Genomic DNA, 24,026 nt, shown 5'->3' with positions numbered 1-24,026 from the left:
TTCTTTTTTTTGTGGTCACATAACGACTCACCAAGTTCCGTACCATTCCAATGAAGTTCACACCACGACTATAACTTTATATTCATAAATTAGTTTTTATTTGTTTTTATTTATTCATAATTTGTATACTTTTTCTTTTATAATAATTTTTCCTTTTTTAAATCGTTATGAATTAAAGGGTTGTTATTTTCCTGTGTTGTGTTTGGACTTTTAGGTTACTTCCTATCCCGAGTGCCATGTTTGTAGTTCTTGTAGTTTTTTAGTAGATTAGTCTTCATTGTTCCCAGGTGTGTCTTGTTAGCCAATTAGAGCCCCTGCCCTTGTGTTTCCCCTGTTCCTGTCAGTCGATGTTTTCTGTATGGTTGGTTGATGGTGCCGGTGCACATTCCTTGTTTTCCCTGGTTCTTTGTGTTCCTAGCCCCTTGCACTTAGATTTTCTCCATGCCTGCCATCTCTTCCAGATTACAGGATGAAGCTTGTGCCTGTGCTCAACTTTTGTTATAAATGTTCAGGTAGACATAAATCTGCCAAAAACAGATAGTAGCCTATTTATTTATTTGTTGCAATTTTGTTGGATGCTGATTGATTGTGAGTTTATGTATGGGGACCAACTTTTAAAAGAAAAAAAAGAATATCACCAAGACATTTCTTGTCCTCCAAAATGCATTATAATGAGACATGTTTCTATCTTCAAAATATTTAATTTGCCACAAATCCGTTTGCCATTCATCTCTGCCTTCTCTATCCTTGGGAAAAAAATAACTAAATCTTCAACTAAATCAAAAATCAGTGATTTGCTCCAGGAACGAATGGTAGATGAGTAATACCACTGGAGCGACCCATTTCCTCTGCCCTGCCTCTGTGTAATTAGATTGTGATTGTACCACAAGTGCGATGCCCAAAGGAACCAAGTCGTCAAATCAATTGTGCTGTCTTCGTTCATAGCCATTTTTGTTAGCTTTCTTTGGATGAATAATTGAAACATCTTGAAAGCGACAAAAGGCTTTGGGCAGAGGTACTTGCTAAGCTTGTTCCGCTCTTATTGAGTGATGAATTGATTTTTGTGAATGGGTGAAAATGTAGCCATCCTGGGAGGTCTTATTTCAATTTGGCAATGCATGCTCCTTAGTCAATGCAACAGTATAGGGACACAATAACCATGTCATTACATGCTCTTTGATCAGAAAATAGTGCGGTACATTTTTCCAATTCTTTACAAGGAGTTGAAATAGAAAAAGATAAGGAGAGGACTGGTGTCAGCTTATGAATTTTAATTTTATTTATTTAATGATATTGATTAAAGCGTCACAAGTGTGTTGTACTAGAAGCTACTTTCTAAACAAATAGGACATATTAGTGTTGTCTTTCATTGATGAGATACATGTTACATTTGATTTTCGTTATGTAAAAAAATTGAGACCATGATTGAAAAGGTTTCTATAAACTATTTATTTATTATTTTATGTATGCATGTATGTTTTATTTTTATTTTATTTTTTTATTAGTATATAGAGCTTAACTTTTATTATTCATTTTTTTTAATCCCAAAACTTTATTTCCAAGTCGAAATTATTGGATTTTGAATGAATAGATTTTTACTGTGGAATTTTAGGCCACTCTATATAGAGAAGATGGGTGGATAGAATAGAATAGAATAGAATAGAATAGAATAGAATAGAATAGAATAGAATAGAATAGAATAGAATAGAATAGAAACACAGATAACATCATAAGGACAAAATGGACTTGGAGCAGAAAATTCAACATCAGTCCATTCATACTGGCATGGGGGTTTCAGACTTCATTTAGTGTTTAATTTATTTCAATTTGTCACACATTAAAATCAGTCGAAAGTACCTCACTACCTAAGAAAAAACGACAAGGCCATGAAGTTAAACAGCATAGAGTGTGTGAGAGAGGAGTTCATACATTACTACCGTAAAAATCCTTCATCATGACACAGCTGTATGAGCGAAAAAGCAATCACACCGTGCATTTCAATAATGCTTAATCAAATCTGATTAACAAATGACCAGGTGGTGAAACAAATGAAGGGCAGAATGTTCTTTTAGTGTGTTTAGTATATGAATGCAAATACCTTCTGTGGCTTTTCACAGATTGCCCATTCTGTGCTTTGGATTTCAGAATGTCCTTTAATCATTTGTGGGGAGTCAGTATTTTGCTTTTGAATTCACAAATTTTTCCAGCGTAGTTTTCTTAATCTGATATTCACCTTACAATACTTTTAGAACATGCATTAAAATAATTTAAAATGGCCAGACTTATATATTTCTCTTAAAAGGGGTAGTCACTTACTCATCTTCATGTCATCCCAAACCCATAAGACCTTTCGATCATCTTTAAACCTTGAGAGATTTCTGAGTTTTCTGGACCACCATTGAAAATCCACCAGAACTTTCACTCTGTCACACAAAGTTCATCCAGATATCACCAAAGTTATCCATATAAATCGAGGGTTTGAGCTCCTGTTGACCATATTTGATGTGCTCTATGTTTGTGCGTTGATCAATGTTGTGAATAAAAAGCCTAAATTAAAACAATATGAGTAATTTTCATTTTTGAACTTAATAAATAAAAAGTAAATGGCGGAATAGCACTTGGGAGCACTTCGACTTCGACACAAATTATCGACTTGACACAAATTATCTTTTTTAATCATTTAAGATATTGCTACAAATCAGTGCTAATAACTGGAGTCTATAATCATCGAACAAAGACCATTCTAATCTAAGCCTCTCATTCTGCTTTATCAAACCCACAGATTCATAGACAAGGGGGTACTGTTTAGCACCATTTAATACCCTAATGAGTTTTATGAATAAGTTTGCCTGTGGCCATTATCAAAGACTGCTGGAGACCTTGATCACTGACCGTGAAGGTGAAACGCTCTGAGAAACAGAACACAAGCAATCAGGGAGCTCTGTGCTGTTCTGCTGCAAAAGAAAAATGGAGAAAAAAAAAGCAATCTGGTGTTCTTTAAGCAGACAATTGAGATTTCCATGTATCTTAAAACAAACTTTACATTAGGCACTTTAAGCATCACTGACAATTTACAATGTCTCTGTTTTTTTCTTCATTTTTTCAATCTGTAGGCGATTGAATGGCTGAAGCAGTGCCCGCCCGATTCGTTCAAGTAACCTTCATCATTTCAAGGCATCTCACTCTTTCAATCCATTCATCTACTAACTGAACGATAAACAGCCTGAACAAATGCATTTTGAGATTGTTCTAGCATGTACTGATATCTAATATCTGGCATAGCCTATATTTTACAAAATGTGAAATGGCATTATGCATGTGCTTTTCCGTTTATTTTAATGATCTCATCATAAACATAGTTATTTATCATTTTATTCAATATTACATAATTCATTGAAGCCTGTTTGTCATGTATAATACACCGACCAATTGTCATCTGGCACAACAAGTTCAAATTTCATTGGACAAAGTGAAGTGGAACGTGAATTTTCCGGTAATTTATAAATAAATCGTTACATGGACAGACTTACTTTACATTTATGAAGCGATCTGAATCTGCGTCGTTGAACTAATGGATGTTAATTGACTACAAAGCACTGCACAAAACCAGCACCAAAAGTAGCATTAATGGTAGGCTAAGTATAGTATTCAAGTCACTTGTATTTAGTCTATATTGCTACACCGTTTACCATTTGATGAAACTATCATAGTTTGTTAAATGAAGCCCAGGCCTACAGGCCTATCATGTGAAGTGTAGGCTGACAACAACACACGAAATGGTGACTTTATTATTTGAACATTTTTTATAATTTTGCAGCAATAGTATAACAGTACAGTACTTCTGGTCAAAAATTTGCACACACATTACTATTTTTATTTTATTTTAAGTCCCTTATGCGCATCAAGCCTGCATTTATTTGATTTATCTAGCATTGCCTTAATCCTCCTGGCCATGGAGTTCACCAGAGCTGCACAGGTTGTTGCTGGGATCCACTCCTCCATAATGACATCACGGAGCTGCTGGATGTTAGACACATGGCGCTCACCTTCAGCTTCTTCAGCAAGACAGTTGTCATCTTGGTGGTGTGTTATCATGCCGTTCGGCCCAGTTTCTGAAGGGAGGGCATCATGTTCTGCTTCAGAATGTCACAGTACATGTTGGAATCCATGTTTCCCTCAATGAAGCTCAGCTTCCCAGTACCAGCAGCACTCATGCAGCCCCAGACCATGATGCTACCACCACCAGGCTCGACTGTAGGCAAGACACAATTTTCTTGGTACTCTTCACCAGTGCGTCACCACACATGCTGGACACCATCTGAGCCAAACAAGTTTATCTTAGTCTCATCAGACCACAGGACATGGTTCCAGTAATTCATGCTCTTGGGCAGGTTGCTTTCAGCAAACTGTTTGCGGGCTTTCTTGTGAGCCAGCTTCAGAAGAGGCTTCCTTCTGGGACGACGGCCATGCAAAACGACTTGTTGCAGTGTATGGTGTATAGTCTGAGCACTGACAAGCTGATCTTCCACTTCTGCGACCTCTAAAGCAATGCTGGCAGCACTCATGCGTCTGTTTTTTGAAGCCAGCTTCTGCACCTGACGCACAGCACGAGGACTCAACTTCTTTGACTGACTCTTGGAAGGCCTGTTATGAGTGAAACCCGTCTTGGAAAACCTCTGTATGACCCTGGCCTGTACTGTAACTCAGTTTCAGGGTGTTACCAATCTTCTTATAGCCTAGGCCATCTTTGTGGAGAGCAACAATTCTAATTATCAAATCCTTAGAGAGTTCTTTGCCATGAGGTGTTATGTTGAACATCCAGTGGTCAATATAAGAGAATTGTATTCAAAGCACAAATTTTAACTGCTCTAATACAAGATACACAAATTTGTATGGTACTGTTAAGCAGACAAAAACATGAAAATGATGAATAGGACATGTTGCTTTGCATGGTTAAACGACGTTCAGCTATTATCACTTCGGGTGTACTCACTTTTGTTGCCAGCTATTTTGACAATAATGGCTGTATGTTGAGTTATTTTCAGAGGACAGTTAATATATACTGCCATACAAGCAGGACATTGACTACTCTAAAATCCAAGTTTAATTTCTATAGTATTGTCCCTTGAGTAGATATACTAAAATGTGAGGGGTGTACTAATTTTTGTGAGATACTGTGTGTGTGTGTGTGTGTGTGTATATATATATATAGGCTATATGCCCCTTTTTACATCTGAGCCCCTGAGGAACTCTCTACACGTCCCTGCTGGTCTGAGCAACTGCACTGAAGTGAAAAGTGAAGATCAAATAATATTAAATCTTCACAAACATTACAGATAAACTCTGAAAATAAAAACTACCTCAACACATTAGATTACGAACAGCTGCCAAATATATAATTGTTGATGAAAGACTGCACCAGAATGCTTTATAACTGATTTAGGTTACACATAAGCAACATATCTTAAAAATACAATACATAATACAAAAATAAACATAAAAATAAAAACAGAAATGTTTAACAAAAAAAAAAAAAAAAGACTTAAAATAACATGTATGTTCTGTTGTTGTGGATAGGTACATGTTATGGCCAAAGACAGAAGAGAATAACAGCATTTCATTGCAATGTGGAACATGAAAAAAAGTCCACTGATCAGAGATCAGTTATTATATATCAAAATCTTTGCCCAAAATATAAGGGAATCAACACAATTAGCCTCTGATCAGTGTAGATGGCACTAGAATAACCTGTAAAGTCTAGCATAGATGAAGAAATCCAATATATTACAATATAAGCACACTTACAAGTTTAAAAAACAATTTTCTAATTATAGGCCATCAAATACTCATTGAAAATCATGTAGTATATTTCATTTACTTTACACTTTTTCAAATGTTATTATTCCAGGTTTCAAAGGATCTGCTATTTTCTGTTAACAAATGTGACTGAGTTTCTCCTTAATTTTGTAACAAAAGAACACTGCTTAAAAAAAAGTAGATGACACATTATATATCAATCCAAGTCATAACAGAGGGGCATATATATATATAGATATATATATAGATATATATATATCTATATATATATATATATATAAATATAAAATATGAGTTTGTGTATTAGTAACGGAAGCAGTTAAACAACAGGAGAGGGCACGGCTGATTTAAACTCAATCATTAAAGAGCCATGCTGCAATAGTGAAAAACTCCATCCCTCTTTAATCATGCTCGCAAGCAGCGCCATCAAGGACTGGTGCATTGTGGGAAAGTCTTTCAAATGGGAACCTCAGAGTGACAGGAGGAGGTCTCAGAAGCAGCACCCTGGGCTGTTTTCATGAAAAACCCACACAAACATTCATTCCCTGTCACAGCTGCAGAAAGGTGCTCTTTATGGTTCACAAAGCTCCTTAAGTAGGGCAACATGTTGATAACGAAACTGTACCCTGCATGTCGTTTTTTCTTGTCTCCAAAAAACCGACTCTCTTTCTTCTGAAGAGAAAAGGGAAATAAAAAGTTTACACGTACAAACTTACAATGTATTACTGATAACTGGATTTTTACAGAAGATAATATTTAAAAAAAGAAATAAAAAATGAAAAAAGACAGATGCTGTGCAGGTGCCTGTGGTATGTTCAGAGTCTCTGTCTCTAGAGGCACCAGAAGAGATCCGTTCAGCACGTATGCGTGAGGACAATTATTCAGATTTGTGACAGTAAAGGTCCTTAAGCGCTTTGAGCTCCTCGATGAGCGTTTTGTTCTGATTCTCCAACACGGCCACTCTGTTTTCCAGACATTTAACATACTCTTTCTTTTTCCTGCGGCACTCCCGTGCTGCCTCCCTGTGGTGGAAACACATTATTACAGTCAGGCGATTATAGAGGACACCAAATTAGTCACACGAACTAAAAATGCAATATTCAAAACCATTAAGTTAAGGTTCTAAGGAAGACCACAGTATACAGGTTGTATTCATAGTAAAAGTCAAGTTACAGGAAAAAAATATCTATAAACAATCATGACACAAAAAAATAATCTGGCATTTTAATCAGGCATGTGATCAGCTAAGAAAAAAGAAAGAAAGGAAAACCTGTTTTTTTTCTCCTTTATTCAATATGACTACAATAACATTATTGTTAATAATATTTATTATTATTATTATTCAAAAACATTTTTTTTTAATTATTATTAAAATTACATAAAACAAAATCAAAAAAGAAATATATTACTACTACAAAAAACTACTTTACAAAAAAAAAAATAATTTGACTGAAAAATTTTCCTCGGCCAAACCCCATTCCATAGCCTGTCACTCACCCAGTTTAAGAGTAGATGATTCTTCTTGTAATTAGGAGTATAGTGAGCATATGCATTACCTTCACAAATGAAATACTCAAAGAACATTTGCATTTAAAGAAAGGCCATTTTGAGCTTCATTTCTATTATTTACACACTTTTATTAAATTTCAATGTTTTCAATCAAATGCTTTTACAAGACTTGACTCTTTGTGATGTAGTCATACAAATAATTAAAGCAGCACTATGCAGTTTTGGCAAATTCGCTTTTTGCACGCAGGTTTCTCTATAGAGCTCCCCCTACAGCTTCGGAATAGATATTTGACAACACTGTTGTAAAAACTCGTTGGCGACTCTCCTCCCTCCCATCTTCTCCCCCTGGTCATGTGCATTTGTTTTCAAAGAAGCCGGCGAACGCATGGAACCGTGTCCACTGAGGTATGTATGATACACAGGCTAGCATATGTTGAGTGCAGTGCCGTAAAGAGTCCAGGGTGGATACACCTAGTCTTTCCTTAATTTAAGACCTATTCAAACTAAAATTAAGATATTTATTACACTATTTGAGAAATGTAAGCCTGTTTACAGCCTTAAAATGAAAAGTGAGACAGCTGGACAGGCGGGAACCCTGCAATTGACGGAAATCCGTTGTTGACTCGCTGCAATTAACGGAAATCCGTCGTAGCGATGGAGAACTTTAATCCCTGCTACTAATATTATTGTAAAGTAAAATAATAACAATAATAAATAATTTAATAGGAACAAAATACAATACTAACATTGCACGTTATTACTAAAATACTAACTAACGTGTTAACGCATGCAATTAATTATTTTCAGTTTAACGCGTTAAAAAGCTGGGGAATAGGCATATATTCCGCCCCCCAGTAGTATATATTTAAGTAATGAAATTAATATACATGTGCGATTAGTCGCCTAATGGCTTACATGAACAACTACTAGTTGACTAGAAAAACACAGGCTACCTGTTTAATTTTATCAGTGGTATCAGACAATTATTTTCAGTCCAAAATGAGCATGGGCAATTACTTGTGCAGATAAGTTTTTAATCGTACCTGTTCTTCATAAGCCGAACCTCCCGCTTGCGCGTGACCTCCTCAGTTCCTCCCTGGCTGGGCATTGCAGGAGACGAGGCCATGACCACACCTGGAGCAATGGTGCTAGCTGCGGTGCGGATCTGATATGCCTGAACGTCTCCCGAGGCCGCTGAAAAACACAAGCAGCACATATTTATGGTTTGACAAGGAGATGTTTAGATGCCAAGTGTGGCTGAACCTGGGCATAGATTAAGCCTATAGCCTGAGAAACTAGACCAGCACACTTACTCTTCTGTTGCTCATCTGTTGCTTTCTTTTATTCAAGGTTGTATGTAGCCTACTTGCTTAAAACTGAAATGTCTTCTATTTTTGCTAAATCTCACCTTGCACGACCACTTGATTGCTGGGCACCAGTATCTGCTGCCCGTCGCTGGTCTGTGCATACTGCAGGATGGTGGTGCCCTGCTGAGCGCCTGCTGCGTTCGTCATGGTCAGGGTTTGTAGCCCTTGAACTCCATCTGTTCCGTTGTTGGCTAACTGGATTGCTCCACCCTGAGTAATAGCAACTGGGAGAAAACAAATGGCATGAGGTTGATTTAAATGCAACCAGTATAACCGTGAAGTTATCTGAAATATTGACAACCTTTGCATTTCGATTTGTATTTAGCAGACTCAAACAGTGTCAATAGTAATAGTAGTGTTAATAGTAGTAGTGTATTTGTACTAGAGAAGCAAACAACTTACTGTACTGCCCACTACTTGTCTGGTAGATGGGCGTTGGCATAGTAACGGTTGTTATGGCTGGAGTGGAATCCTCCTCTGATTTCTCTTCTTCTATCCGTGGGACCGCTGGAGCATCGGATGAAAGGTCGTTCAGGATCTTTCTGCATTTCAAAATATCAAATCATGCTTGTGAACAATGAATTGTGAATAAACTAGCCACTTTGACGAGTTGAATATTCAATTTAATAAATATATGCGCTGCAGGTTTCAGAGTGAATCGCAACGCTTACATGCTTTTACATGCTTACATACAACGAGGATAAAAGGAGGAGCGACGACAGTGAAGAATGAGAGAGGACCTGACCTGGACTGTTTATGTTGTCTTTTATGTTTTATTTATATGAGGCAGTCGTCCGTGAGGGGTTTGCCGCTTTACTTTCATTTTGTTGTTTGTTTATTTTATAATTAAAGTATTGTGTTGAACGTTAGCCAGTTCCAGACAGTTGATGGACCTCATTGACTACCATAGTATTTTTTTTTTCCTACTATGGAAGTCAATGGGGTCCATCAACTGTCTGGTTACCGACATTCTTCAAAATATCTTCTTTTGTGTTCAGCAGAAGAAAGAGATTCATACCGGTTTGAAACAACTCGAGGGTGAGTAAATGATGAAAAACGTTTCATTTTTAAGTGAACTATTAAACCTCGTTACAAGTTGATTATGTTTAATTACATTATTATATTATATTTTAACAGTGTTGTTCAATAAAACCAAATGATTACTTGCTTTTGAAATGTTGATTGACAATTATTATTGCCTCATTGTTATTTATGCATTTTAAGTAATTTATAGGATATTATTCAATTAGGTCTATTTTTATTACCACAAAAAAATATTATCCGATTACTTGATTAATTGTCAAAATAATCGACTGATTACTCGATTACCAAAATAATAATTAGTTACAGCCCTTGATTAGTTAAAACATTTCAAAATGCACCTGCATTGTTATGCATTTTGTGACTTTTAGTCGAATATTTTTCCAGACATACATTTCGTTTTTGAAGGTATATTAAAAATAGTTAAAATATCATCTAATCTCAGAATAGAGGACATGATTTTATTTTAGCACACCTCCTCTCCATCCCTCGCTCATAGCAGACTGACGGTTAGAGGGGAGTGGTTATAGATATTCTACTCAAGCCGTCAAACTGACGTCATCAGAGAAGGAACGCCATTCTAGAGCGGAAACAAATGTTCAGATTTTGATTAAAGATTACCACGACAAACTAATTTTTTCTGCGTATTAACTTGCACGGATTAATTGTTCACCGCAAGACTAGTAATGTGAGCTAACAAAGTAAATAGGGTCAATTCTAATTTCATGGAGACTTTAAGGTCAGGATGGAATGGAAGTTGTGATAGTCCATTCTTCCCTATTGTGACGGCTTCTCAAATAACAAAAAAGTTTAGGGAGGAACTTGATTTTGAATTGATTGGATCATCGGTTTGTTGTGGTTGTCTATTGCTGTGAGTGACAGCTTGTCCTGCCCTCGCACAAGTGAACACAAGTGCATAAAAGAGAGAAGTCACTGCAAGAGGGAGGGGAAGTTACTTTGACACGAATCACCTTTTGAGATGAAACTACAAATACATTCAAGTACCTGTATGATGGCCGTCTAGACAGGATCTCTCTCCTTTTCTGGCAATCTGTCACACTGTCCACTGACTCCTGAGAATCATCACTCTCAGCAATGGTAGAAATCTAAAACGAGACAAAACAGGAACCCATAAATACTTAAGACCCTTCATCCCCTACAAAAATTATTATTTCTAAACTATCAAGTCTTCTAGATTAACAAACAACAGAGTATCAATATTGTATTAAGGTTATTTAATCCTATGTGCTACCTGCATACAATATTGAGTCTGCAAAGACAGCTCACACCAGAGGTCGCGTTAGACTTTCTCAATTGTCCATCATTTTGACGGACAGAGTCGTAAAATTTCTGTAATAATCTATTATTACCAGTCATTTTTATTTTCATATTTTATTGAAAATAAGACTTTTAATAGCTGTGGTTTTCATTCACATTTAAATTTTTAATCATGAACTTACAGGACGAGCATAAGGGCAAGATTATGCATTTATTCATTTAGGAAAAGAGAACAGATGAACAGAGACTGTGCAAAGCAGATTTTTTATTCCCTGCAGCGACAATGAGCTTTGGTGCCTGAAAAGGCCAATATAAACAACGCAATATATTAAAAATAAAAAAAACTAACTAAACTAAACTCAATCAACGCTCTGTATCTGCCTGAACTCAAATCTTCCTCCACGTCCGCATCGACTTTTTTTTTCCTTTTCCTTTTTTCTCTTTCAGCCAATTTTTTTCTTTCACACATAACAGGAAGGATTTGAACAAAACAGGAACTGGATGCTCGTCAGTGCGCAATTAAACGCATCAAGGGAGACTAATGCAGAATTGTCATTAGATTTTGCGTATTTTCTAGTTTTAATTTTGTCCTTGAGGCTGAACCCATGCTCTGTGTTGCCAGATTGGGACCACAATTTCCAGTCCAAAACATTTACTGCCAAAAGAATGCAATATAATTCTACTGTCATGACAATAAAAGGTTTATAAGGACCATTTACCTCCTTAAAAAATAAATGACAAAATAAAATGATAAAAATTCATACATTTCTCTGCCAAGAGAACAACAATACAACAGGAAAACGGATCAAAACATGGTAAATATAGTAAATGAAAATGAGCAAATATGACAAAAATGTTTCTACCCAAACAGGTAGAAACTATTAAAAGTATGTCAAAAGCCTATTTGCAAACAGCAGTCAGGAAATTAACAACCCTCACACACACCATAAAAAGCAGAAAATGCTATTCAAGAAATGAACGTCAATAATAATAATGCCCTTACATTTGTGCTGCACTTTAACTTCAAACAGAAACTGTTGAAAAGACTTCAATGTCTTTCTTGAAGTACACATAGTAGCACATAACACAGAACTTTGCACAGTCAAAACCGATTAATCGTTGATTCAATCCTCCTCAAACAGCTGCCTCTGCTGTAGTGTTGTCACGGTACCAAAATTTCAGTATTCGGTACCGATACCAGTGAAAATCCACGGTTCTCGGTACCAATTTCGGTACCAAAGTGCTAGAAATCGATAAATTCTTTGCTGATACTTCCTCGTCATCATGGAGAGCGCAGTTCGCACCGTTTCAAAAATAGTCGATCTCCGAATGCGAACGAACTTACTCTGAATTTTAGTAGGCCTATTGTTTTTATATGAGGATCCTTTTTCAAATACAAGGTCAATATTGATTTTCACTAACGACAAAACAACAAATTATCCGTGAATTTATATGGAACTAATCTTTACAAGCTTTCCATCTTACTCTCCTCATGTACAGTAACGTAACGTTGCATTCGGAGATCGACAAGTTTCTCCTTTCCACAAGCGCTTTCTCTCCCGTGGCGTCTGTCGTTGCTATGCAAACATGAACATAGGCGCTCCGGGAAAAACCATAGACAGTATATAAACGGGAAAAACGAGCGCGCCGCGTCGCTCCTAATATGAGAGATTTGGAATAACGAATCTGCAAAAAACGCGCTATGTGAACGGCCACTTATGGCAACGTGACATTAGCCTAATCCAAAATATTTCCATAAGTGTCTCTTTCCTCCTTTCTTATCAACAAGTGGATTTACAGCCACCACATCAGCAGCACCGCCGGTCGCCATGTCTCAGCGCTTTAATAAAGAGGACGCGCAACTGCACGTGCTCAGTGCATGCATGCGCATCAAGGAACCGGGTTTGAACGGGTCCTCGGTACCACCGGTACTTAAGAAAACTTGGTACCGTGACGTTTACATTTTTTTAGTACCGACTTGGTACCGAAGTACCGGGTCTTTTGACAACACTACTCTGCTGTGTGGGTGTGAGTTTAGTAACGTCATGAGGACTGATTAGATAGACATGCACATTTGGGTTTTGTTTGTTAACCAACTAGCCAATACAATTTAAATGTTTGAAAACCGCCAAACTGACCCCAAACCCGGCCAAATTTTGTCCTCCTGCCAAACCAATTATAATCCGCACAATCAAATTCAAATCCGGCCAATCTGGCAACACTGCCTGCACACTGCCGTCACACTGGAGCGCACTCTTCACCAACTGGACATTTACAGATAGATCACCTTCAGTGTAATCTGTCAAAATGACGGACGACCTTCTGATTTTTCCGTCACTGCTAAAATACAGAAAATGTTTGCGACCTCTGGCTCACACAGAATTATGTAATGAGATTTTTGTACGGTTATCTCTTAAATGAACCATCTTGTCAGGCTTACTTGTACAGTTTGCACCTGTGGGGATTGTATGACGGAGGGCTGGGCTGCCTGGATGACCCCGTGAACTTGCACTGTTTGCCCGTTGGGCAGCTGAACTAAAGTCACTGTGGGTCCAGTAGCTGATGCCTGTGCTGCAGCCATGGAAACCTGCATCAGGGAGGTACAACAGGGTGAGACACAGACACTAAACTAAGCTAGAACTGAATTGAATTAAAATATCAACCCACATCTACAAGCATAATTACTCATAATCAGCCTTGCCATGCTAGCAAATGTGTTTCCATACTAGAAACTCACCTGCGCCAAAGTGGCCAGCTGCTGACTGTCTGTCTCTGAGATTGCAGTGTCGCCGCCCTGCTGGACATCTGCTCCTGCCTCCATGGTCATTTAGATAGCCTGGAGATGCAATTCAAAATATTTTATTTTGATAAATATACAGGATACTACGAATATACAATTTATTATGAATATACAGGGCAGGTCATCAAAATCCCATGAAAAGGGGATGTTTATCGATGTAAATCATAGACTGATGTAAATGTGAAATCTGAAAGGGTGTGACCACAAAATCTGCCCACAGACTGGGTTTGTCGGTTTCATTTTTGAGTATTCATTTGTGTAGCCTGAAGGGTTGTCTTATAAAATAGACATATTTATAGGTATTAAATGCAAATGCAATAAATTAAAAGACATTGAATAAATTAATAATGTATAATATAACACTATGCAATATATTTAAACTATATATTTTTTGACATTCTAAAAGGGTGAAATGTTTGCATTTATATAGTCTACATTTAATTTCAGATGACAAAAATACTAGATGACACTTTACATAACGTGAAAATTATATTATAATCTACATAGAAACAAATGTAGCTACCAAGCTACACATGAATGAGATCATGCACAACAAATATAAACGAAATACACTTTGAAGGATTCCATGACTGTTTTGTGATGAGTAATAATGTTGAAAAGTCTTTAATCATCGTGCTTAACAAACCAAGTTGACTCCATTTGCCGCCTTTTTTTACTTCCGTGTACAGCTGTCAGTCATATTTGCGCTTTGGATTTTAAAGGATTTATGATTACAGCAAAATAAAGAAAAAAAGGTGAAAGCGAAATAATTTCATTTTTTTCGTGAGCGTATTTATGGATATTTAAAATAAAATAAAACAATACAATACATGTAAGTGCTTGCATTTTTAGGCGTGTTTCGACTTGTAAAATAGTGTTCCAGGTTGAATGATGCAAGTATGCAACACAAAATCAGTCTGTTTTATGGTGTAATTTGAAGGAAATAATACTCAAGATGAATATATTTTCTCTCATTTTATTTACCAATTAAATCCACAATTTATTACACAAGATAATTGTTTTTGTGGTAAAGAAAGATCTTTGCATGGGCGAGAATGCAGTAAAGATCTTTCATTTAACACGGAACGCTTCGACTACTCTAAAAACCAATGCTGGAGTCAAGAAAAAAAACATTTCATGTGCTGTATTTCCATCAAAATGTGCCATGGACGAGCGATCGCATTCATAACACTATCCATCCCTTTTCCTTTCCATAAACACACGTACTTCGTAGAACCGCCGCGATTTTCCTCCTTCGACTGCCTGACTGACTCATTGTCTGCAAGCAAGTCTGAGCTATTGAGAAACATGCCCACCGCCGCCATGATCTCTTTGTTACACACGGATCGAGCATTGCGACATGTCCACTAAAACAGCAAGTGCATTATCTCTTTCCCCCACGAATGCGTCTCTTCTTACCCGACACAGACTCGCCTCGTCACTCCCAGGCCTCCGGAGCTCCACTTTTATTTAGTCCGACACGTAAGAGACCGCGTCAGGCTACACCTCCGTCGCGTCACCGAGGACAACAACACAGAGATCGAGGGGGACGAAATACAGCCCTAATTCACTATCGACAAGATCCGAGGTGTAGGCGGAACATAACGAACGGCGCACGAAGATATACGAACAGCTAACGAACAGAGTCGGATTCACACGAGCATGCGTCAAATCCTTGCGCGCCACTATGAGTGGCTGCGCATGCGTCAAATCCTTGCGCTATGAGTGGCTGCGCATGCGTCAAATCCTTGCGCTATGATTGGCTGCCCTTAGTCGTAATAAATATGAAAAAATCTGTTCAAATGTACTAGAACCTTTCTTTTACTGTCTATGAATAGAACAGGGGTTTTCACCATCCTCATGCGAGGAACTCAATTTAAGCAGCTATATCTAGTTTAACGTAGAATAGTATACTATTATTCAAATGAATATTTGACTAATGTTATTTGGAAAATATTCCGTTTCTATCAAGCTACATTATTAAGTTGTTTTCCTACTCACTATAATATTGTATTGTTATTTATTTATTTAATATTTTTTTATTATTTCTTTATTGAAATCTAATTTCTTATTTAAGTGTGTTAATCAATTTTTATTTATTTTAATATCATTTATTTCAATTTTTTATGATTAATTAAAGCATACATAACTGTATTATTTTAAAATAATTGTAATAAGTAAATGTATTGATTTATTTTAATTAAACTTTTCGTTATTTATTAATATGTTTGTTTATTTGTCTATGTATTATCTAATCGTATATTCATTATTTATTTCATTGTATTTCTTTTTCTTTTTTACACTGTTTTCCTTTACACATTTCCACGGACCACCAGTTCTCCCTTGTGGACCGCAGTCTGAAAACCTCTGGCCTGCCCTGTACTAAAAGGAAAAGGAACAAATTCCAACCCGTATTTTGTTTATGAGATCGACAAAGGAGACCTCTGTGTTTGCGGCACAAGATCTGTGGGCGGTGCTTTCCAAGATGATGTTACGATTGGATGACTTGAATGCCACGTCACGACAATGTCCACCAATCAAAATGAAATAATCTCTGCAGAGGAGCACAAGTTTTACGCCTACTTGCCAAGAACCAGGAAATAGTCATGATATTTTGATAGGCGACTCTCAGTTGATATTAGTCATTTTGAAATACTTACTTTTCTATTAGTTTCGTGGCCGACGGAGTTTGTCGCAGTTATGGCATCGTTATTCAAGAAAAAGACCGTAGACGGTAAGTTTTTTTCTGCTGCTCTAAGGGCTTGTTTGTTTGTGAAAGCCGCCCAGCAACACTCGCACGTCAATCATCGGCTGGTTTCCTTACTGAGTGTAAATTTGTTGAATACATTTAACCTGATTTGGGGTCTTTTGGGGCATGTCCACAGTGCTAAATAACACAGAAGTGTCTTTTATTCTAAAATGTGTTTGTGGGAGCTGCCACTGGAAACATTCTACATATCAAACATCTAACGTTATTGATCTGACTGAGTCTGCTCATACTTAACAGTATCGGGTTAAAGATGGTCGAAACGAATAGTTAATGTAATCACCGGGCCACTACTGTATCGTTAAGGGTTCTAAAATGACTTGTTATGAAAGTAGTTGGCTACCTTTATATATGTATTTATTATAACTGACTCAGAAATTTCAGCATTAATAATTTAACTGGGAATCGATAACTATATTTCCTATCATACTACAGATGTTATCAAAGAACAGAACAAAGAGTTGCGGGGAACGCAGAGACAGATTACAAGAGACCGGACAGCACTGGAAAGACAGGAAAAACAACTGGTGAGAATCCCCACCCATCAATGTGACGTGAATATGATGCCAAAAGTTTCCCTTTCTCAGCACTGAGGTGTATGAGATCACGAGGTTATGTCATTATGTCATTATGTCATTAATGTCACAGAGGGCAATAGATTATGACTAACAGCTCATGATTCTGTTTCAATTTGAGATACGGGCTGTTTGTGCCATTGTTGGTGTAACTTTTAAGAAGTTGCTGGTGGAATCCTTTATACTTTTATTATAGCTGCCCGTCATACATCAATGGCTATATTTTAAAACCAGTGTAAACATTAAAAAACAGTAGCTGTGGTTGCCAGAAATTCACTGTAAAAAAGTTCTGTCACAGTGTTTCAGGTATTATTACAGAATGGTATGGTGCCTGTATATTTTGGAACTTATAACCATATAATTCATTAAGTGATATAATATACCAATTTACTTGAACTACCAGAATCTGATTTGCTTTTCACCTTTAAAAGTACTACTGATAGCCATTATAATAATACATGTGGTAAAATATAAATCCACATGCTGAATTGAGTTCATTGAAAGTGGTTGTGGCCTTAAAACATGGCCAATACCCATATATAGACAGGTTCATATTACACACACACAAAAACACCATCAGGGTAACACGTATGACACTAAAATAATGTAATGAAGTTGTTTTTACATTTTTACAGGTTTTGTTTGTTTGTTTGTGGCTTCTTACACAAATGTACAATATATCTGCATTTTATGGATTAAAGGTGTTATACAAATAAACATTATTCTTCTTCTTTATCTAATTATTATGCTGTCACCTCTAAGCCTTATTCTAGCTTAACTGAGAACTGTAATGCAATTATAATGCATCTCTAACCGTTTCCTACTATATATATTTTTTTTTCCATCACAGGAGATGGAAATCAAGAAAATGGCTAAAACAGGGAACAGAGAGGCCTGTACAGTTTTAGCCAAGCAGCTTGTGCAAGTGAGGAAACAGAAAACGCGTACATATGCTGTCAGCTCTAAGGTCACCTCCATGTCCACACAAACCAAGCTTATGAACTCCCAGATGAAGATGGCTGGTGCCATGGCCACAACCACCAAAGTAAGATTCTCATGATAACTTTTATAAAAGTCTGTTCTAAACCCCAGGAATTTTATTTTCAATCAATTTAGACAATTCAGATCCACTCTGGCTTCACATTTAAGTAAATAGGGCTGCTCATTTTGTATTCCTAAAACCCAAAGAGAATTGGCATTTTAGAGCCGTTGCTTCCCTCTGGAATTTCAAATGGGTTTTTAGAATTATGGCTTTGGATTTATGAGTAAATAAGGATTGTGGTAAACATTACTGGAAGAAACGTTGCTATTTTATTCAATAAAGTCTCTTTAATTTGAAAGGATATTAAAGTAATATTGACCTTGTTTTACACAAATGGAAAACCACTATTCAAAACCCCCATTAAAAATTCCCAAGGGAACTCATGGCTTGAAAATGCTAATTTGCTTCCAGCAAGGGCAGCAAATTGACGTTGTGCACGACTTAACAACTCTATTAACCATGTAGGTAAATTGTTTTGGTTTTGGGCCTACATGTTGGTCTATTCTGTAAATGCAGAACTGGCACAGTGTTGATACATAGCCATCATCTTTTGCATAATTGCATAAGTAGCCTAAAGTGCACATTTTAAAATGGACATGAATCAAAGAGTGTTTGTGTCTCTGCCTCTCTCGAAACAACTTACAGACAATGCAAGCTGTCAACAAAAAGATGGATCCACAGAAGACCATGCAGACCCTGCAGAACTTCCAGAAGGAAACAGCAAAGATGGACATGACAGAAGAGATGAGTAAGATGTGTTTTCATTTGTTTATTTATTGTTATTGTGGTTGTTTTTGTGAGTGGGTTTTGAAAAATAATGTTCTAGAAATTTTTCAGGAAGGATTGATTGTAATGCCTATGTTTGTGTCTGTTTACAGTGAACGACACTCTGGATGAGATCTTTGATGATTCTGGTGATGAGGAAGAATCTCACGACATTGTGAGTCAGGTGTTGGACGAGATTGGAATTGAGATCTCAGGAAAGGTAAGAACGGAAATATTATACGGGCATCAGTCAAATCATGTTGAGGCACTAGATTCAATAAACTGTCTTATTACTGTGTTACTGTACTGTGTAATGTTGTGCATTAGTGTTGAAATCCATTTGTGTCCATTAGGGCTGCATAATATATTGGATTTTAAAAAACTTTAATGATTATTCTTATATGTGTTATATGCAACAACCAAGCAGCAATGATGCTAGTGTGATACAAAGAATCTATGACTGCATTTACAAATGTTTTTTTTCATTCAAACAAGGTAAAAGCGAGATGGCACCTTGGTTGTGTGTTAGTATTTTGGCTTTACATTTGATGACCACGCTCAGTCAGTCCTATTCAGTCTGTCTAAGCACGGCAAACTATAGAAAAGACTGCAAGCATGGTTAGCTCTTACCCTCTTCCTAAACGGCACTAAAGCAGCACTCCATTTGTTCAAGTTTGATCTATTTAAAGGTGCTTTAAGTGATGTCACACGTTTTTTAGGCCAAAACATTTTTTGTCACATACAGCAAACATCTCACTATCTGCTAGCTGTCTGTCCCCTGAACACACTGTAAAAAAACAGTGTAGACAGTAGACAGTGTAGACAGTGTAGACTCTGTAGACAGTCCAGGCTCCACAAACGGCAAGAAAAACAAACTGGGCTAACCCGCACCACGAAACAATACAAACTGTTCCGACCAATAACCGACAAGAAGGATTTGGGGCTGGGGTTTAGGAGGGTCTAGCTAGCCTCCGTTTTGTTTGACAATACTTCGAACGTCAACAAGAAGTGACGTCACCCAACATCACTTAGAACACCTTTAAGCTTTAGGCCTGTTTTTTTTTTTTTTTTTTACATTGATATGTAACTATATATAAAGAGAAGCAATATAAGAAAAGATCACATGCGGAAAATGGAGTCAAAGTGCTGAGCCTCGCATAATTTGTTGGTCTTGATGTTCTCCATTACATATATCATATAAATAATTGAACCCTATACATTAAGCCTTTTTTAGGTTTTGCATTTGACCTACAGTAATCCTGAATCAGACTTTATGCAGAATGTCACGTAGTACAAGATTTGCTGTTTAATCTGATATATGTTTTCTTTAACTAGAAAGAACAGGAGATATTTATCTTAAAACAGGAGCTATAAAATAATCCAACAAGTTTATCACACATCATGTTTTTCATTTATCAGGCAGCCCTAATGCTCATGTAACTATAAAATCCCTATTTACAAATGCCAGTAGAGAATTTTTACCACATCACAGTGGGTTTCATTTGATAATAATTGCATGCAAGTGTTCTTTGTGTAAAAGTTCTTCAAGATAAGTTTTTCATGTAAAATTACCCTGTTGTGTATGTGCATAGATTTGCTATATTTCCTCTTAAATTTGCAAGAAAAAAGAAGAAAAAAACACACACCCACAACATGTCCAGGGCATTCCGCACACATCACCTGTACATCCATTTGTCACTCTTTCAAAAAGTATCTTACGTTCTGCACTCTCTCCTGAGAGCACAAGCAGCGAGATCTTTGAGTAATTTATTATTTATCTTTGAGACATATTTGCTGTAATATCCCAATTATCACTATTGAAGTATATGACATGTATGACAATTTCTGCTTCTGTGAACTCCAGAAATGTGAAAAGTGCCCATAAACACCTTTCATGTAAGCCTAGACTACATGTGAGCAGCTACATTTTTACTCTGAAATACTTTAGTAGTGTTGTCATACCAAAATTTAAGTAGATGGTACTAATGCCAGTTACATTTCACAGATCTTGGTCTCGCATTCAGTACCATAGCAAATTTTTTAAACTATTTAATTATGTATTTAAATGTAAAAAGTTAATTATTATACATAAATGTATAGTACGCAAATTGGGACGCACCTGCCTTTATGAATGAGTCGTTCAGTCATTTATTAGACTGATTCATACAAAGGCCCAGATACATTCAGTAACAAAACATAATTATAATTTGCCATTTTTTCCCAATTCGCCTACCCCTTTATTTAAACCTCTCTACATAACCGCCGGACTCGCACATCCTCCATGTCTGTAGTTTTTTAACACTTTTTACGCGTGTTTGTAGTTCTAATCTAATCCTCGTCCAACGCGAGATGGGTTGTGGGCGATATTAGCCGTTAGAGTGTGCATCGATCTGCACTTCGGATTCTGACCGGTAATAGTAGACCATTCGGGTATCTTTGGAACACTCATTTCAACATACTACGATTTGGGACGTACTAATTCTGTTTTCGAATACTATTTAGTACGGATAGTATGCGAATTGGGATGCACCGATTTTGTTGCTCAGAGATGTACAATTTCGCAATTTTGAAATGTGCTATTTTCGTTAGCAAAATAGAGCAAAAAGAATATTCTGAGTCTAAAATTTAACTTCTTGTTTATTGAACTAAAATCAATATTACATTTGCAAATGTGCTGATATTCAGGAAAACTGCACTCTTGCTCATGTGGTATTGCTTATAAATATTAAAACAAGAGTCATTTTTTGCCCCATATGGATTTTGGGGATTTTTTTTAAATTAATTTTGGATGGCATATTTGCCCCAAGCCCCCGTTAATTTCCGGCCGTTTTTTTCCCTTTTTCGAGCCTAAGCGGTAGCTCCTTGTGTTTGCGAGGAACAGAACGCGTGAAACATGGCAAAGGCCGCTACTGATCACTACATGAGAGGTAATATCCGAAAAAGCATAATGGGGCACTTTAAGTGTGAACTTATTAATGAATCATATTTCTGTGTGAAAGAATTAACACATTTTATTTTAGAAACTGAGAGCCATAGAGAATTATTAAATTGTTTTTCTGTACCCTACGGCCTACGCAGTGAAGTGTCATGATTATTGAGTCTTTGATTGCAGCAGCACTATCCATCACATTGTTTTTGATCCATAATGGATTTTTTTGTTTCCCCTGCAGATGGCTCATGCCCCTTCAGCTGGCCGAAAGCAACCAAGCGCCACCACATCCAAAGCAGATGGGATATCAGATGCGGAGATCGAGAGACAGCTCAAAGCCCTTGGAGTGGACTAATGCTCATGCACACACACACACCTGATTATTGCCTGGCAACAGGAGGCAACAACACACTCTGCTCAGATTCACAGACACACATTTGAATACATCCATGCCGAATACAAATGCATACATGCACACGGATGCTAATAAACGGACAGACTAAAAGCTTACATTCACAGTCACAGACCTGCCTACTCTGGGATAACCGTGCCACAAATGGCAAATGCAATTTTTTTTAATATTATTATTTATTTATGACAGTTACAATGACACTATCAAGGTTGTTTGGCACTCTTTCAGGGGTTCCGCTGTTTCATCCGGCTTTAGAAGGACAAAAAATTTAAAAAAAAGTTTCAATACACTTGTTGTAAATGAATACTTATACAATACAACGCCTTTGAGAATAAGGCAATTGCATTTCCCTGAAATCTACAGCTTCAGTCTCTTTGATCGATAACTCTGGAATATAACTCTCGCATTGGTGTAAACAAGTTTGACAGGAGAACTCTACCTCTGTAAACAGAAGAAGTGACAGGGCTGGCTCTTTAGTCTCGCTGTGTTTTGTCTTGTCCTCACTTTACCTTGGTGTTCTCCCGCATGGCAGAACATGAAGTGTGAGTCACATCTTTAGTTCCCTGTTCTCACCTTGACTCAGTTTATAAATTGGAAATGATTGAGTTTGTCTTCTAGGTTCAAATCTTGCTTGGATATTTTGAGTGCTCATATTTTATTCAGCTGCTTTTCAGGGGCGATGCCAAATCATAAGAAGTGTGCTCCAGTTGAGCACATTATTTATCCTCCTGTGGTCTGAAGATGGTTGTTCTCCTTGATTTCTCATGTACCTGAGGTCTCAGGTCGACAGTGTGTGTGGGTTTCTCTTGCGGTTGTATAGGTGTATTGATCGAATCAGTTATTCTGACGAAAGGTTCCTGTTACCTGTCAATTTAAGTCAGGGTGTGTCGCGCGTGAAAGCGGCATACTGAGCTTGATCTTTGATTGTGCTGGTTTTTAGGTAGACGAAGGTTATGCACTGCAATATATAGTAAGGATGTAAATAATGTAGCATGACAGGTTAATTAGTTTAGTTAATTCAAGTTTATTGTTTAATCCACAGTGAGATTTTTGAAATATGGGTGATGACTTTCCTTTCTTAAAATTTGTTCACAGACAGATATTGTTCAAATTTAAGGGGATTATATACCCTATTTAACCATAAATAAAATTTGTAATAATATGTGACTTGTTTGTGTTTTGATTCTATAGATAAGTGGGAAGTTGTTTGTTTAAATAGCCATTTACCACTAGAGGGCAGAGCCAAAACATGCTTAAATATTTACAATCGTTACCTCTTTATAATAAATCTGCACTGCTGTTCAAAAGTTTGGGTGCAGTAAAATATACATATAATTTTTTTTATATAAAGTTTTTTTTTGTGGAAAGAAATTATTACTTTTATTCAGCAAGGATGCATCAAACTGGTAAAAAGTGACAGTGAATAAATGTATAGTGTTACAAAAAGATTATATTTAAATTAAATGCTGTTCTTTTTTTTAACTTTTTTTTTTCCTCAAATAATCCTAAAAACAAAACCAAAAAATCACAGTTTTTACACAAAACAAATTAAGCAGTTCAACTGTTTTCAATAACATTGAGCACCAAATCATATTAGAATGATTTCTGAAGGATCATGTGACACTGAAGACTGGAGTAATGAGTAAAAAAATAAATATTGAAAATAGAAAATCATAATAATATGTCATTGTATTTTAGATCAAATAAATGTAGCCTTGGTGAGA

At 36.7% G+C, this 24,026-nt stretch overlaps 2 protein-coding genes across 3 annotated transcripts; one reads left to right on the top strand and one right to left on the bottom strand.

The window, feature by feature from the left end:
- Positions 1 to 5,374: 5,374 nt before the first annotated feature.
- On the bottom strand, positions 5,375 to 15,376 carry creb1a (cAMP responsive element binding protein 1a). 2 transcript variants are annotated; one of them, XM_084092268.1, is made up of 8 exons: positions 15,232 to 15,376; positions 13,750 to 13,848; positions 13,453 to 13,599; positions 10,740 to 10,840; positions 9,096 to 9,235; positions 8,735 to 8,917; positions 8,370 to 8,520; positions 5,375 to 6,839 (listed from the first exon to the last, which is right to left on the bottom strand). In XM_084092268.1, exons 2-8 carry the CDS (start codon positions 13,837 to 13,839, stop codon positions 6,695 to 6,697), a joined length of 957 nt encoding a protein of 318 aa, XP_083948394.1. In that variant the 5' UTR covers positions 13,840 to 13,848; positions 15,232 to 15,376; the 3' UTR covers positions 5,375 to 6,694. The 2 variants fall into 2 exon arrangements, with proteins under 2 accessions (XP_083948394.1, XP_083948395.1); XM_084092269.1 differs by having other exon boundaries at positions 13,468 to 13,599; positions 15,232 to 15,372.
- A 1,005-nt stretch (positions 15,377 to 16,381) lies between these two features.
- On the top strand, positions 16,382 to 23,464 carry chmp2bb (charged multivesicular body protein 2Bb). Its single transcript, XM_084094523.1, has 6 exons — positions 16,382 to 16,546; positions 17,015 to 17,106; positions 18,005 to 18,199; positions 18,842 to 18,944; positions 19,075 to 19,181; positions 22,132 to 23,464. Exons 1-6 carry the CDS (start codon positions 16,513 to 16,515, stop codon positions 22,243 to 22,245), a joined length of 645 nt encoding a protein of 214 aa, XP_083950649.1. The 5' UTR covers positions 16,382 to 16,512; the 3' UTR covers positions 22,246 to 23,464.
- Positions 23,465 to 24,026: the final 562 nt, after the last annotated feature.

This window comes from Abramis brama, assembly GCF_963993115.1.
Source record: "Abramis brama genome assembly, chromosome: 2".
NCBI lineage: Eukaryota > Metazoa > Chordata > Actinopteri > Cypriniformes > Leuciscidae > Abramis > Abramis brama.
Note: the sequence above shows the minus strand (reverse complement) of the source record. Positions and strands in the feature narration are given on the sequence as shown.

Bases quoted from the DNA above. Each gene is read 5' to 3' on its own strand.
- creb1a (XM_084092268.1), bottom strand. From the start codon at position 13,839: ATGACCATGGAGGCAGGAGCAGATGTCCAGCAGGGCGGCGACACTGCA. The intron at 10,841-13,452 runs GTAAGCCTGACA...GTCTCGTTTTAG, and splicing joins CACAGGTGCAAACTGTACAA to ATTTCTACCATTGCTGAGAG. The intron at 8,521-8,734 runs GTGAGATTTAGC...TGTGTTTTTCAG, and splicing joins CAATCAAGTGGTCGTGCAAG to CGGCCTCGGGAGACGTTCAG.
- chmp2bb (XM_084094523.1), top strand. From the start codon at position 16,513: ATGGCATCGTTATTCAAGAAAAAGACCGTAGACG. The intron at 18,200-18,841 runs GTAAGATTCTCA...AACAACTTACAG, and splicing joins CCATGGCCACAACCACCAAA to ACAATGCAAGCTGTCAACAA. The intron at 19,182-22,131 runs GTAAGAACGGAA...TTTCCCCTGCAG, and splicing joins GAATTGAGATCTCAGGAAAG to ATGGCTCATGCCCCTTCAGC.